Source organism: Salvia hispanica, chromosome 3 (assembly GCF_029641045.1).
Source record: "Salvia hispanica isolate PSC_SH4W2 chromosome 3, Shi_PSC_v1, whole genome shotgun sequence".
NCBI classification, from domain to species: Eukaryota; Viridiplantae; Streptophyta; class Magnoliopsida; order Lamiales; family Lamiaceae; genus Salvia; species Salvia hispanica.
In genome coordinates, this window is record NC_142694.1 from 15,972,052 (window position 1) to 15,985,976 (window position 13,925).

At 34.9% G+C, this 13,925-nt stretch overlaps 2 protein-coding genes across 3 annotated transcripts; one reads left to right on the forward strand and one right to left on the reverse strand.

The window, feature by feature from the left end:
- The first annotated feature begins 5,104 nt into the window (after positions 1 to 5,104).
- On the forward strand, positions 5,105 to 8,380 carry LOC125211119 (TGACG-sequence-specific DNA-binding protein TGA-1A-like). 2 transcript variants are annotated; one of them, XM_048110816.2, is made up of 9 exons: positions 5,105 to 5,467; positions 6,233 to 6,397; positions 6,472 to 6,546; positions 6,719 to 6,778; positions 6,847 to 6,924; positions 6,998 to 7,061; positions 7,276 to 7,550; positions 7,652 to 7,876; positions 7,966 to 8,380. In XM_048110816.2, the coding sequence occupies exons 2-9, from the start codon at positions 6,239 to 6,241 to the stop codon at positions 8,116 to 8,118; spliced, it is 1,089 nt and encodes a 362-aa protein (XP_047966773.1). In that variant the 5' UTR covers positions 5,105 to 5,467; positions 6,233 to 6,238; the 3' UTR covers positions 8,119 to 8,380. The 2 variants fall into 2 exon arrangements, with proteins under 2 accessions (XP_047966773.1, XP_088924585.1); XM_089068459.1 differs by lacking the exon at positions 5,105 to 5,467 and adding an exon at positions 5,621 to 5,763.
- A 519-nt stretch (positions 8,381 to 8,899) lies between these two features.
- AGT2 (alanine:glyoxylate aminotransferase 2) lies at positions 8,900 to 11,885 on the reverse strand. The gene is made up of 9 exons (XM_048110815.2): positions 11,497 to 11,885; positions 10,964 to 11,194; positions 10,538 to 10,708; positions 10,073 to 10,216; positions 9,814 to 9,993; positions 9,517 to 9,742; positions 9,336 to 9,449; positions 9,173 to 9,259; positions 8,900 to 9,091 (listed from the first exon to the last, which is right to left on the reverse strand). The coding sequence occupies exons 1-9, from the start codon at positions 11,698 to 11,700 to the stop codon at positions 9,048 to 9,050; spliced, it is 1,401 nt and encodes a 466-aa protein (XP_047966772.1). The 5' UTR covers positions 11,701 to 11,885; the 3' UTR covers positions 8,900 to 9,047.
- Positions 11,886 to 13,925: the final 2,040 nt, after the last annotated feature.

The following is a 13,925-nucleotide window of genomic DNA, read 5'->3' on the forward strand; positions in this document are numbered from 1 at the left end:
TTGATGAAATAAGTAATTTTACTGTATGTTGGCATTTTGGGTTGGACCAATTGACTAACTAATAGAGCCTATAACAAGGCCCGATGATATTTATTCAACCCATGATGATTATTATAAGTAAAAAATATAGGATTAATATAGTGTATGATTCGAATTATGGAGACTTCTTAAAAAATACAGGATATTTCAATTTTGACATGTGATCAAAAGTATCTAGTGTTGGAAAGCTAAATTAGCTTATCGAATTCTAGCATGAAATATTACTGATTTTTTTTTCCAAATCCTTGATTGTAATAAATGATTATTAAACGCACAAAATTAATCATATTTTGCCAAAAATATAATAAGTAAAATTAGAAAAAAGTAGCCTAGAATTTGAGGGGGGCCCAAGTGGCCCCTTCCCTCCATGATGAAATTCCATGAGCACCATGAGATTATTAAACAATTCCCATTATCTTATCAACTTATCTTATTCTACAGTAGACAAACCATTAAGTGTAATATTAAACTATATAAATAGGCTTTGATTATTTGAATTTCTTGAACGAATGTGCACAAGACTTAGGGGCAATTCAAAGTGTATTTTATTTTTGTATGCAGCCATTTATATGCATGCATGCATATGTGAGTTCTTACGTGAAACTCTATATAATTAACCTTTTAAGTTATTTATTCATTTGATTTAAAGATAGCATATATAAGTCCACCCCTACAAAATTATATCCTTGATCCGCCACTCTAAAATATACATGTTCAGTGGCGGACACATGATTATGATACTGGAGGTTCCAAATTACTACTTCGTTTTATCTTTTCATTTTCGTCCGTTTACAAAAAATTGTCTCATCTTTCCATTTCCGTCCGTCCAGCGAAATGAAGAGTCATCTCCAAATTATCGTCCACTTTTTTTTATCTTTATTTCTTCTACTTAATTAATATTTTTTTTGTTTTTCCTACTTTACAAACTTTATATATTTATTTTCATACATACCAGTTTCCCATTAAAAACTGTGTCGTCTATCAATCGGATTATTGGTGGACGGATGAAGTATTAACAATTGCTGCATATTTTTAGTGACAACGACATCAGAAATAGCCGACATGAACATTATGAAACTGCTGGGAAAATGGATAATGAGAAAGTAAATAAATTGACAATAAGCAATATTAAATTGGTAATTGCTATAATGGGTTTCCATGTGGCATTAATCACAAACGACCAATTTCCACCTAAGGCCAATATGTCAGTTTAAGTTTGCAATAACATGTTGCTCCAATTTCGTTACAAACACTCTATTTATAATAGATCGTTTTAATTGATTTAGGAAACATAGTGAGGTCATTGATTGATGTCCACTTAGCAAAACAGATACACTCATACACCTAATAACAACAATACTTCATGGGGTCAATCAAATAATATTCGTTATGAGAAAAAGATTTAGCATAGTAGTCTTGAAACCATCATTTTAAATCGAAACAAAATAGTGTGAAGAAACAGTGACAAACACTACTAATGTACATTCCAATTGGGGCAAATAGGCAATTAGATTTTGTGGATGTCATTCAATTCTAGTATCCAAAAAAGCAAATAAAAAAAGAATGTTGCAATTGCAAGTGCACAAAGAAGTTTCTATTCCTTAGTAATCCTCTTTTTACCTAGCTAGTGCACACGTGCGTACGTGCGAGGAGAAATAGAGACTTATATATAAAAGCAAAAGGGCAATTTGGTGGACATTTAAATATTATAAATAATTCTCTCTATCCATTATAGACTTAATCAGATTATTTATTGCTTTAACAAGATATCCCATTTCTTATTATATTAATCTTAAAGGAACCAAAAACAAGGTTGGTTTCAATTGATTAAACTTGCTTTAAAGGGATGAAAATGAAATACCATTATTTAACCAAAATGCATGGAGATGATCAAAATAAACTAATAGTACTTGCTTTAACCCTAGTAAATGTATTATATTTAATCAACAAAATAATATGCAAACTTAATTTTAAAAATCATTATATTTTCATGTTCCTCATTTCCTCTTTTGTTGCTTTGTTTATTAGATTTAGAGAAATGTTTATTAATTATTACATCAAGAAAAGTCTAGCTAGTGAATTGAACGTGTTAACTCATGTGCAGCTAATTAATAAAATGGTAGCCTTGATTATCAAATCTGTAAAACTGTCCTATGTTGACCTAGTCCAACCTAAACTATAATATGCAATTTAATACCGATCTGATTATTGATGAATAACGCAATAACAGAAAAAATAAAGAACTAAAAATAAAAGCATAGAAAATAAAAAAACAAAGAATAAATAAAATAAAATTAAAAGTGAGACACCTAAGTTGGATTTCAAGTGATGGTGAACAGTAAATTAACACCATCAACAGTGAAAACGAATTTTGTGACTCTTTTTATATTCCTCAAGCTTTCCACTTTTGACTTAGTACCTGTGATTTAATTATTTTCCATGCAAGGAATAAAAGCAGAAACATCATTGGAGTGCAGTAGTAGATTGACACCTATAGATATATACATGACTATATGAGGTTGATTTAAAATACCCAAATTTTGTGTCTTGCTTTCTATTGACTTTTTACCTAGCTACAAAGAAGCATTTGTTCCATGATATTGTTTGGCATGTGATATGTTCAAAAAGTTGCATATGCCCTAGCTCACTCTCTTTCCACCTTAATTTAATTATGTGAGTGAAAATTTACATTTGGATAAGGTCTACTTGGCTAGTTAGTCACAAATTATATTCACAATTATCCATAATGATGGATTAATGATCATAGAAAGCTCGACGTATAATACCTTGACTATTGTTATTTCTCAACCTATGTGGATAACATTGAGTATGCGTGGCTGATTATGCAATACTTTGACGTATTAGTAAGTGCGAGTTTTTCGCAAACCAATACCCAATAATGTTGGAAAGTGATAATTGGTTTATGACGAATACTAGTATTGTTGTCGCATAGGAGGAAATACATTAGATGATTCTTGATTGAATAGACTGGTGTAGTGAAGGGTGTATTAAACCATCTAAAACATAGTTAAATCAAAATTTCAGCACGATGAGGTAGTTAATCGAACTCTAGGAACATGTTATAGTTCGCCGAGTTTCAACATATCTGACTCGTGCTGAAAAAAATGCATCAATTATCTTGGAATGGATTGACTAATCGATCGATTGTGTGGAGAGATACATTTTCACCATTGATTGGCTAGAGTGAGTAAAGTTGGAACACAAACAATTTAAATTGTGAGATAATGAATCTAATATCACAATGATTTGATCTAAGTCAATATGGAAACAAACAAAATGTCTGCAATTTGCAGTATTAAATAAAGAGAAATAAAGGCAAAGACGTGGTGGCAACTAACTATGAGTTTACTTATGTCTCTAAAAGATTTGAAGAGTCATTAGGGCAAAAGTTGGGGTTAGGCTAGGAATAAAAGATGTTGCCAAACTTCAAAGAAAGGTCACCCATACTTAATTTTAATCTAATTTTCTTGTTTAAAATTGATTAATGCAAAGACTCTGACCTAACAGCTTTCTGGCTTATGTGCTAATACAATATGTTCAATTTTTGAAATATCAATGTTTTGGATAGAATCATACACGAGCCTTTTTAAAGATCAAATCTTCTATTGAACATCCATAAACTCCTTTATGAAAATATTATGCTTAAACCAGCTCAAAAAGAATTGAATTATGGTTAATGAATTGCAAGTTGATTGAATTGTTGATTAGTCGATTTTGATTTATAATTTTTTTTTTTGGGAATAGTGAATCAATTAGTATGTTAATTATTAATTGAACAGCTAAATTAGGCTTTTTTGGAGTAAGAAGGAGCGTGACGACACGCACCGGCAACAATTTGCTTCCGTCACTTCACTTCCCGCGAAAAAGGATACCAATCATTTAAAAATCAAGAATTGTTAGTACACTCTTTGCATGCGATGTCAGTATATAATTTAAATTTTATGTAATATTTTATTCATGATTTATAATATTTGATATGATATGAAAATTCCAAATAAAATACTCCATCCGCCTCACATTTGGAGTCACTTATATGGCTCGAGTTTTAAGAAAGAGTGGAAGTGTGTAATAAATGAAGTGAGATGGTGGAGTGTGTAATAAATGAAGTGAGTTTGTTGAAGGTGGATCCCTTTTTGACTTTTTGATTTTTTATTTTTGTTTTGATTTATTTTAATGTAAATAATGACATTTTGATGTAATTTTGATGAACAATGGGGTAAAATTGTATGACCAAATATGAAAAATTCTAAATGTGACTCTTAATCTGGGACAGACTTTTATGGCAAAAAGTGACTCTTAAACTGGGACGGAGGGAGTACATGAAATTAATAGATTTATGTAAAAATATTATTGAGTTCGTGTCCTTATCAGGTTGATCCGATAATTTCAGGGTTTAGGGTCTGTGTCCATCCACATAGTACTATATATTGTTAACAAGTTCGTGTTATTTGCGGATCGTGTTCGAATTTGAAATTAGTATGTCTAGTTCGTGTCAGGTTGAGAATTTCTTTGACAAATCGATTACACTTTAAGACTTTGAGTTGAAATGGAATAAAATAAAAATAGCACTGCAACTTATGAGACAACTGAAATACTATTTATTAGTCTATTTTGACAAAGCAAAGCAACCCATTTTTTTTCTACTATAATCGAATAATTCATCTAATCTAAATACCTCAAGATACCCTAATTGAGCTTGAGCCAAATAGGGGTTCAATACCTTCAATTTTTAATTTTATCAAATATCAACACAACATAGACCTTACCTTCAAATAAATCCAAATTTCTACAAAAATCCCGGAAATTTTCATTTATTTAATATTTGTAGATTAAATTGTCGTTGGTGGTGTTGGGTGGGTGGGGGGGTTGGGGGGGTAAGGGAGGTGGATGATGAGGTCAAGAGGGGCGAATGAACATATGTAGTGAGGGTGACCTGGTGCGCATATTCACAGTGTAACCATTACACATTACAATACTTCTATACTACAATACAAATACACATACTTTTGTTACTTTCTTAGTGGAAATCTAACCAATTAAATTTCCATTCCCTTACTCTCTCCTCAATCCTCATCTATTTTACTGTACATCACGATAAACACACACACACACACACTAACTGCAAATTACTTCTACTAGTAGTATAATATTCCTTCACACTAATAGAATAGTTGATTTCCTATTTAAATATAATTATAATTTGAAAACCAATAGCTATTGCGTTCACAATCATATTCATATTCTCTTTCTGCTGCCCCTCCTTCTTCAGCATGTAATAAAAATGGAGTCTTGATTCTTGAATAAGCTTAATTTAGTCTCACTTGCTTGAAGAGAGAGAGAGGGCTGCTGCTTCTTGTTGAGCTTAAGCTTATTCTAATTGTGGGCTCTTTCTCCTCTCCAATAAAAGGTCAGTCTTTGTTTAATCATAATTTTTTTTGCATCTTCAAGAATTTAAAATTTGATAAATGGGGTGGGAGGAATATAGCCTGGAACCTCATGTTGTCTTCCAATACCAGATTCTTGATATTTGTTCTCTTTTTTTCTCAAGTTTCCATTTCAAAGATCCTTTTTTTCTTGATTTATTTGACTTTTTTCTCTCATGATAGAGAGGATTTCAAGCTATGGTTTTTAACCAAGATCAAGAATTTCTCTTTTGTTGACAAAATTTAGCTCTTGTTGACCTTCACACAGACAATAATACAAGTATGTTTTGGTGTTTGTTAGCTTCTCTATTGAGCTTTGTAATTGCAAGATTCAATTTTTATCACTGCTTTGATGTTTGATTTGATCATCAATTTGAGATGCTGAGTTAAACTTGCATAAGTTTGTTTTCAATTATTGATTTCCACAAAAGGTGTGAGGATCAGATGCTGTTTGTGATTTTGTGAATGAGATTCTTGAGATCATTAATTGATTTAAAATAGATTAGATATGTGGAATCTGAATTCAATATCTACCTTGTGCATTATGATAAAGTAGTTTCCACTCAAGTTCTTGATTTTGGAGTTTCTGCCTTGTCTTATAATGCAATGAATGTGATTGCTTGATTACATGTTTTGTGCTATCCAATTCTGTTCAACTTTGATGGCTTCTTCCTTCTTGTGTGACTAATGACATGTGATATTCGACTTGAGTGGCTGATTCCGTTCCGTTTCTTGGCTTCGTTAAACAGCCAACGATGATGAATTCTACGTCCACGCAATTCGTTCCATCAAGACGGATGGGGATATACGAGCCAATCCATCAAATGAGTATGTGGGGAGATTTTAAAGGTACAAACTGTCTCGATGCATCCCCACCGATGATTCTGGAGGTCGACCCCAAACTAGACAATCAGGTACGATTGACAAAAACAGTAGCTCGTGTCTGTAAACTTGTTGGCTAACTTGTTTTGTTTCCGTATGCGTCTAGTCAGAGGATACTTCACATGGAACCGTTGGACATTCGAATAAATACGACCAAGAAGCAAGTAAACCACCGGATAAGGTACATATCCGCTGCACTCGTTCGTTTGGTTAAAGTGTATAGTCTACATTTCCCTGATAAATGGCACTTTTCTTATGCATATCTCATTCCAAAATCTCGATATCTGCATTTCCCGATTCTCATTTCATTAAATGTTCTTAATAGTGGTGATAAACTGGAGTTAACGTTGTAGGTATTGAGGCGTCTAGCACAGAACCGTGAGGCTGCTCGTAAAAGTCGTCTAAGGAAAAAGGTACGATGCTCGTTGATGAAAAGGAGCTTACCTCTTGATTTTGGAGCTAACTTGCAATTTGGTTGCAGGCCTATGTTCAGCAGTTAGAAAGCAGTAAACTAAGACTAATTCAGTTAGAGCAAGAGCTTGGCCGAGCCCGGCAACAGGTAAACAGGCGTAATTACTTTACCGTGTATTTACTTTTGACGACGCGTTAATAGAAGGTGCTTACTGCTGCAGGGGATGTACACTGGAAGTGCTTTAGACGCTAGTCCGCTATCTTATGCTGGCAGTATGAATCCAGGTTCGTTTAGTCGCATGCGATTCATCCATCCTTTAAATGTATAAACATTAGTATAGAAGACAAAAATCGATTCTATGTTATCTGTATTCTGGAAAATCGATCTATTAAACGTATCCAAGTTCTTATTCTCTGTGACGTATAAATTATCGTTCGTTTGATTGCAAAAAGGGGATTGATACAAATATTAGTCTGTTATAGCTTCATTGCTTTGCAGGCATTGCTACGTTCGAACTCGAGTATGGACACTGGGTGGAAGAGCAAGATAGGCAGCTAGCTGATCTGAGGAATGCTTTGAATTCGCCAGAAATGGGAGATGTGGAGCTGCGAATATTCGTTGACGGAGGACTTAGGCACTATTTCGATCTTTTCAAAATGAAAGCCACAGCTGCGAAGATCGATGTTTTCTATCTCATGTCTGGCATGTGGAAAACCTCGGGCGAGCGCTTTTTCTTCTGGATTGGCGGATTTCGGCCTTCTGAGCTTCTAAAGGTAATCCTTCTTTCTTTTCCGGGACGAACATTTTAAAAAGTCGAGTGGTCATTAATCGTTGATGGTTCTAAATCGAAGAATTCATATGGTTTGTTGCTCAGGTTCTGTTACCACATTTGGAGCCGTTAACCGAGCAACAACGTCTGGATCTTGGAAATCTCGCGCAATCGTGTCAGCAAGCAGAAGACGCGTTATCACAGGGGATGGACCGGCTCCACCAAATTCTCGGGGCAGCAATAGCCAAACAGCTCGGTGAAGGGAATTACCTCCCGCAGGTCGGTGCTGCCATCGAGAAGTTGGATGATCTGGTCAGGTTCGTCGGCCAGGTAACGTGCATGACACCTTTTTCGATTCTGGAATGCCTTAGCCTCGACGACGAAAAAATTCGTATTGAAAATTTGATGATGGAAAACAGGCAGACCATCTGAGGCAGGAAACTCTGCAGCAGATTTCGCGGATCCTGACCACCCGGCAGGCAGCTCGGGGGCTTCTTGCGTTGGGCGAGTACTTTCAACGTCTCCGGGCGTTGAGCTCGCTTTGGTCGTCGCGGCCTCGTGAGTCGTCGTAGTTTGCCGGAGCTGTCATCACCTATGTGGTGGTGTGTATATTTAGCTAGCGTAATGTTTGTGTGCACATTTTTGGTATGCTTCCTGTGATAGAAGATTTGTAAATATAATTAGATGATTTATCAGGAGGAAGTGTGTGTCACATTAATTTTTTTTGCTTATGAGTATAATTTTTGTTTTGTTTAAAGGTATATTTATGTCTGGAATTCAGTATGTAAATTTAGAGTGTAAAATAAAGCAACTTCATTTTACATTTTCTTTTTATGTCTTGATTCAGTATGTGGATTTCTTTTGTGGGAGATTTTCCAATGAAAATAGAAATATGACATCTAAATAAGGGTGAACTTTTCAACAAAGTTGTTTTTTTAACATAAACTTTAAACTTGATGTATAATATCACAAACTAAGATAGTGAATTGAATTTTTTCCAGCGGCAATAGAATATGGCCATATCTCATTCGCCATCGCATCAGATACTGTTACCGCTGAAAAAAATGATAGTGGCATGATTACAAAGTATCTAAAGCCAAATATGTTTATCCATTTCATTTTAATGTAGCCAAATTCTATCGCTGGTTGGAAAATTCAACAACTATTTAAGTTCGTTATATTACATGCCAAGTTTAAAAGTTCGTCAAAAATAAATTGTTGAAATGTTTCATGATATTAGGCTCCAATAACCTTTAAATAAAAGTGTGAACCACCAAAACTAGTTCTGTTTTGGCCTTTTTATTTCCTTCGTTTACTTTGTCTTTAGAGAAAATTGAGCATAACAATTACTACTACAAGAGAAAGCTGCAAACTTATAAGAAGAAAATTCAAACAACTTGAACAATCTCTTCAACAAAGAACAAACAGTTGAAAGATGAAACATAAGCCAAACAAGTTTATTTTTTCACAAAAGTGAGATTAGATTGAACACAATCCAGTTTCAGAGCTTGGACATGGCATAGTCCAGTCCATCCACCAAGAAATCTGCATCAATTCCATCATCTCAAAACTCCATCACAAATCCAACAGAAATAGAGAGGGAGGGAGAGAGAGAGAGAGACTAACCAGCATCATCTTTGCCAAAACACATTGGTGGCTTTATCCTGAAAACATTCCCATGAAGCCCGCCTTTCCCGACCAAGATCCCGAGCTCTACAGCCACCAAAAAACTCGTTTCATTAGCATAACTCATCGCGTCCTATCTATCAACAAGTTAGTGCAAACCAACCTCTAAGGCTTTCAAATAGAACAGCAGTTTCTGCCTTGGCGGGTGTCTTCTTCTCCCGGTCAGACACGAGTTCTATCCCCACCATTAAGCCGCTTCCCCTCACGTCCCCGATTACTACAGAATGGCAAATAAGCATCAGCACATGAGAAAATCTTACGACAGAGTGGTGAAGGGAACCTACTATCGTGCTTTTGTTGCAGTTCTCTGAGGCGCCCGAGCATGTGAGAGCCAACCTCCGCACAGTGCCGCTGGCGTTTCTCCTTTTCAAGAACTTGCAGCACTGCTAGTCCACCAGCCGAGCAGACTGGGTTGCCCCCGAATGTGTTGAACTGTATTTTCTGAGACAGTACGCTTGCGATTTCGGGAGTTGTTACCACTGCTCCGAGTGGAAGACCGTTACCTATGCCCTGCGTTTTTGAAATGACAATAGTTAGTCGAATAGAAAAGAGGTAGAGATAAGATCTTCCGATTTACAGACCTTGGCCATAGTGACTATATCAGGAACGACTCCCTGCGTCTCAAACCCCCAATAGTGGCTTCCTGTCCGGCCAAAGCCAGTTTGCACCTCATCAGCAATACAGACACCACCAGCTTTACGGATAATGTCATAGACCGATTTTAAGTATCCAGGGGCTAACTCGACTGCTCCACCAACACCCTGTTATCAGGAACGAACTATAGTTAGAACCGAGGCTGTAAAGAAGGGTTGATGCTTGGTATTATCGGATGTAACCAACCTGAATCGTCTCTGCAATAAACCCAGCGACTTTTCCTGATGTTCCGTGATCGATGTGGTCTTGTACCTCGTCAGCATAGCGCTTGCCATCAGAGCCAAACACTCCACGATATGGGTTTGGGTTCATAACATGATGAATCTCACCCTATCAAGTTTGTGAAAACAATGAATTCAATAAATCGAGATAGACAGCTAATGCAATACATTGTGGACATGACACTGAAGCGAAGAAAGATGCATATATGAGCAATCTGGTTTCTGAAGGTGCATAACTACTCAAGTTATTAAATACAGATTGGCTTTTATGAAGGAAGCATAATCAATAAAGTCCGATTACACTACAAAACAATGGTCAAATGCATCCACATATAGTAGCATATTTGCTCTAAGGTCCCAATTTGTCATAAAAACACAGAGAACTATTTCGTTGAAAAAGGACATAGTTAACCTGGGATTAACAACAAACCTGAGGAATAGGATACTTCCACGTGTTGAGAGCCGTCAACCCTATCGTATTAGAACTTCCACCATGGTATGCATTCCTCAATGCAATCATGCCAAGGTTTCCACTGTACAGTCGAGCCATCAGCATAGCAAGCTCGTTGGCTTCAGTCCCTGAATTTACAAAATACACAACCTGCATCCCAAGAAGAATTTTATCGAAAGTACATGTCAATGGCACAAGTGAGCATGCCAATGATACCACGAAGATTTTAGACATTATCCATAAGACATAATATAGCAAAACATCAACAATGGTTGAATTGAGGAATAAAGCTATTCACATTCCATAAATCACATATGTTTCAGACGACTAAACTAGTAAACTACAAAACATGTCTTATACATTGATTTAGGCACCTTTACACAAAATCCGGATGATTGGGATTACCTTCAGATTTCCGGGCATTTTAGATGCTAGCGCCTCTGCAAAATCACCAATGGCGTGATGTAGGTATATCGTGGTGGCGTGCTGAAGAAGCCTGCTTTGCTCGACAATCGCATTGAGGATGTCCGGATGGCAATGGCCACAAGACACTGTCACAATGCCTGCAAACGCATCGAGATAGCGCCTTCCATTTTCATCAAACAAGTACTGCATCTTCCCTTCAACTATATTCAACTGTCCCAATCCAAAGATACAACAACAGCACCCATCACCACCAATACCACTAGAGCCAATCTCACACACACAATCTCACAAAGATCACAATTTGACCCAAAAAAACACAATCTTTACTTCAAACTACATTCCCTACTGAAAAGCAAATGAACTGAAATTCATTACAACATCCAAAAATCCCAAATCCATCCAATCCCTACTACTACTACAATCAATTCACAACATCCTAAAATCAATCAATCAATCAATTGATGGAAACATATATGCAACTCAAAATCCTAATTCAAGAAAGAAGGGCTTACAGGCTTCTGGTAGTAGTGGAAAAGGGAGGGGCCCAAGAATCGCTTTCGCTTCTCGAAGACCTCATCAGCTCGGGGGCCGTCGTAGGGCTTGGGATCGTAGTCAAAAGGCGGCAGAGAGGGAGGAGCGGCGGCGCGTTGAAGTCCGACATTAGAGGTGGAAAGGCAGCGCCTTGCCCCAATTAAAAGCTTCCTTTCAATCCCCATGGATGATGATTTTCATAGTTTAGGAGTGAAGAGTGTGATTTATATAGGAATTGGGGATTTGTTGAGGTGGAGCTTGATCAGATTCCACCAACCCCATCCAAAAAAAGATTCCTTTAACACTCCCATCTACTCAGATCAACATTTTTCTATTCATGGTTCATGAATTTCAGATATTAGTTTCCATCTATTTTGTCTAATCTTTAATTAAAGTATAATATCATGATTCATGAAATGCATAAAAAAATCAGTTTTTAATGTGATCACAATCATCACATGTTTTTGTTAGCATCAAATTCAATAATTGTCACATGTAATGATGCTTTTCGAATTAATTAATCATAAACTTAAAGAATGAATATCCATGAATCATGACCACATTGACCTGTCTTCATAACCTTAGTGATTCAATTTCAAAACTAAGTCAATAACATTGCATAAATGATTATATAAAAGAGTAATAAGATCACGATTAATTAAAATGGTACTCCATAATTATTTAAATAGTAATTTTAGTGAGTTCCATAGCTAGATAAACAAGACATGTACAGAAAGTGGAGTATAATTTTTTTATTGTAAACAACAAAAAGAGAGACATAATATTGTATAGTACATAAAATCTTTTGATTCATTATATGGTTCATAACCTTTGAGAATGATTTTGTGGTCCTAAATTTAAATGTCATTCAACACGAGAATTGCATTTAGTTTTTTTAACCGATCAATCACATATCATGAGTTTTAAGTTCATGTTGTGACGGTTTAGAGATTCAATAAGATTCACAAAATTAGCTTAGTTTTATGTGGTTTGGTCCTAAATTTGAATGTTATTCAACACGAGAATTTCATTTAGTTTTCTTAACCGATCAATCACATATCATGAGTTTAAAGTTCATGTTGTGACGGTTTAGAGATTCAATAAGATTCACAAAATTAGCTTAGTTTTATGTGGTTGTCAATGATTATTCATTTACAATTGAATTGTGAAATTATTTTGACTTATTTTAGTTAGAAGTAACTGTCATTTTATTATATAATTATTCATCTAAGATTAAGGTATGAGATTCAATTTGGTGTGAATCATCATCTTCCATAACATATGTTCACACCAGGTTACAACTTATATGCTCTTTCTCCCTCTCTCTCTTCTACCCGTCAAAATAGTTACCATATATAGTTTTGTTTCACTTATTGATCTTTACTCTTATTCATATTATTATTTGTGCATTTTCGATTTTCCTTATTCAGGGAGATTCGTATTTACCTAAGTAACTTCATTTATACTCCCAGCCTCCCACTATAAGTGAAGAGTTTTTTAGCACGGGATTTAAGAAAATTATATTTATTGAGTTAAGTGAAAAGAATAAAGTATGAGAGAAGAAAAAATATGAGATATAAAGAGAAAAAAGTACTAAGAAAGAGATAATTAAATAGGAAATAGTGAATAAAGTAAAGAGATAAAGATAGTGGTTTTTGCAAAAAAAAATAAAAAATCAATCACTTATGCAATAATCCAAAATGAAAAGTTGGTCACTTGGGACAAAGGAAGTATGTACGACTATGTACAGAGAACTAGTAAAATAGATTGTACAGAGAACTAATAAATTGTAAACAAAGATTTTGTGGAATAGTTTATGTTTTAATTTTAAACCAAATCAAGAAAATAAATTTGGTATAGAATATAAAACATGAAATATAAATTTTTACGTGAAAACTTAAATAAAAGAAAACCATGGAGACCGAAGTCACGAAAAAATCTTCCACTGTGTAGGGCAAACACAAATTTCACAAATTTCTATTGTCAATTTCATTCCATTGCATTTATTGCAATAGTACTTCATTAATCTTTATAGTCAAAGACGGTGTCTTGAAATAGGAGAGTCTAAAGATTTAATATTAATATGTTAATGAAATATAAGTTTCATTATATATACAGAGTATTTATTTTATAATAAAACATAAGTAGAATATGGAATATGAGACTTATTTACTATTCATGATTAAAGTGAAATAAAATTTTTAATAAAGGACAGATGAAAATGATAAAATACGATACTTAATCGGGGACAGATGGAGTAGTAGCTTGCTTTTAGTTAATTTTGTATAAACATATTATACGATGAATAATTGAAGCATATCCCTAATCGTTTTTTCTTCTCCATTCATATATCAATAATCCATAGAGTACTATTCCAAGTCAAATTTGGAATCCTCTAATCAGAATTATC

What these genes read in the sequence shown, in the direction of transcription:
- AGT2 (XM_048110815.2), bottom strand. Translation starts at nt 11,700, where the DNA reads ATGGGGATTGAAAGGAAGCTTTTAATTGGGGCAAGGCGCTGCCTTTCC. An exon ending in ATATAGTCACTATGGCCAAG is followed by an intron (nt 9,743 to 9,813) that starts GTCTGTAAATCG and finishes TCAAAAACGCAG; the next exon opens with GGCATAGGTAACGGTCTTCC. An exon ending in TCTATTTGAAAGCCTTAGAG is followed by an intron (nt 9,260 to 9,335) that starts GTTGGTTTGCAC and finishes TGGTGGCTGTAG; the next exon opens with AGCTCGGGATCTTGGTCGGG.
- LOC125211119 (XM_048110816.2), top strand. Translation starts at nt 6,239, where the DNA reads ATGATGAATTCTACGTCCACGCAATTCGTTCCATCAAGACGGATGGGG. An exon ending in TGCTGGCAGTATGAATCCAG is followed by an intron (nt 7,062 to 7,275) that starts GTTCGTTTAGTC and finishes ATTGCTTTGCAG; the next exon opens with GCATTGCTACGTTCGAACTC. An exon ending in TGGTCAGGTTCGTCGGCCAG is followed by an intron (nt 7,877 to 7,965) that starts GTAACGTGCATG and finishes GATGGAAAACAG; the next exon opens with GCAGACCATCTGAGGCAGGA.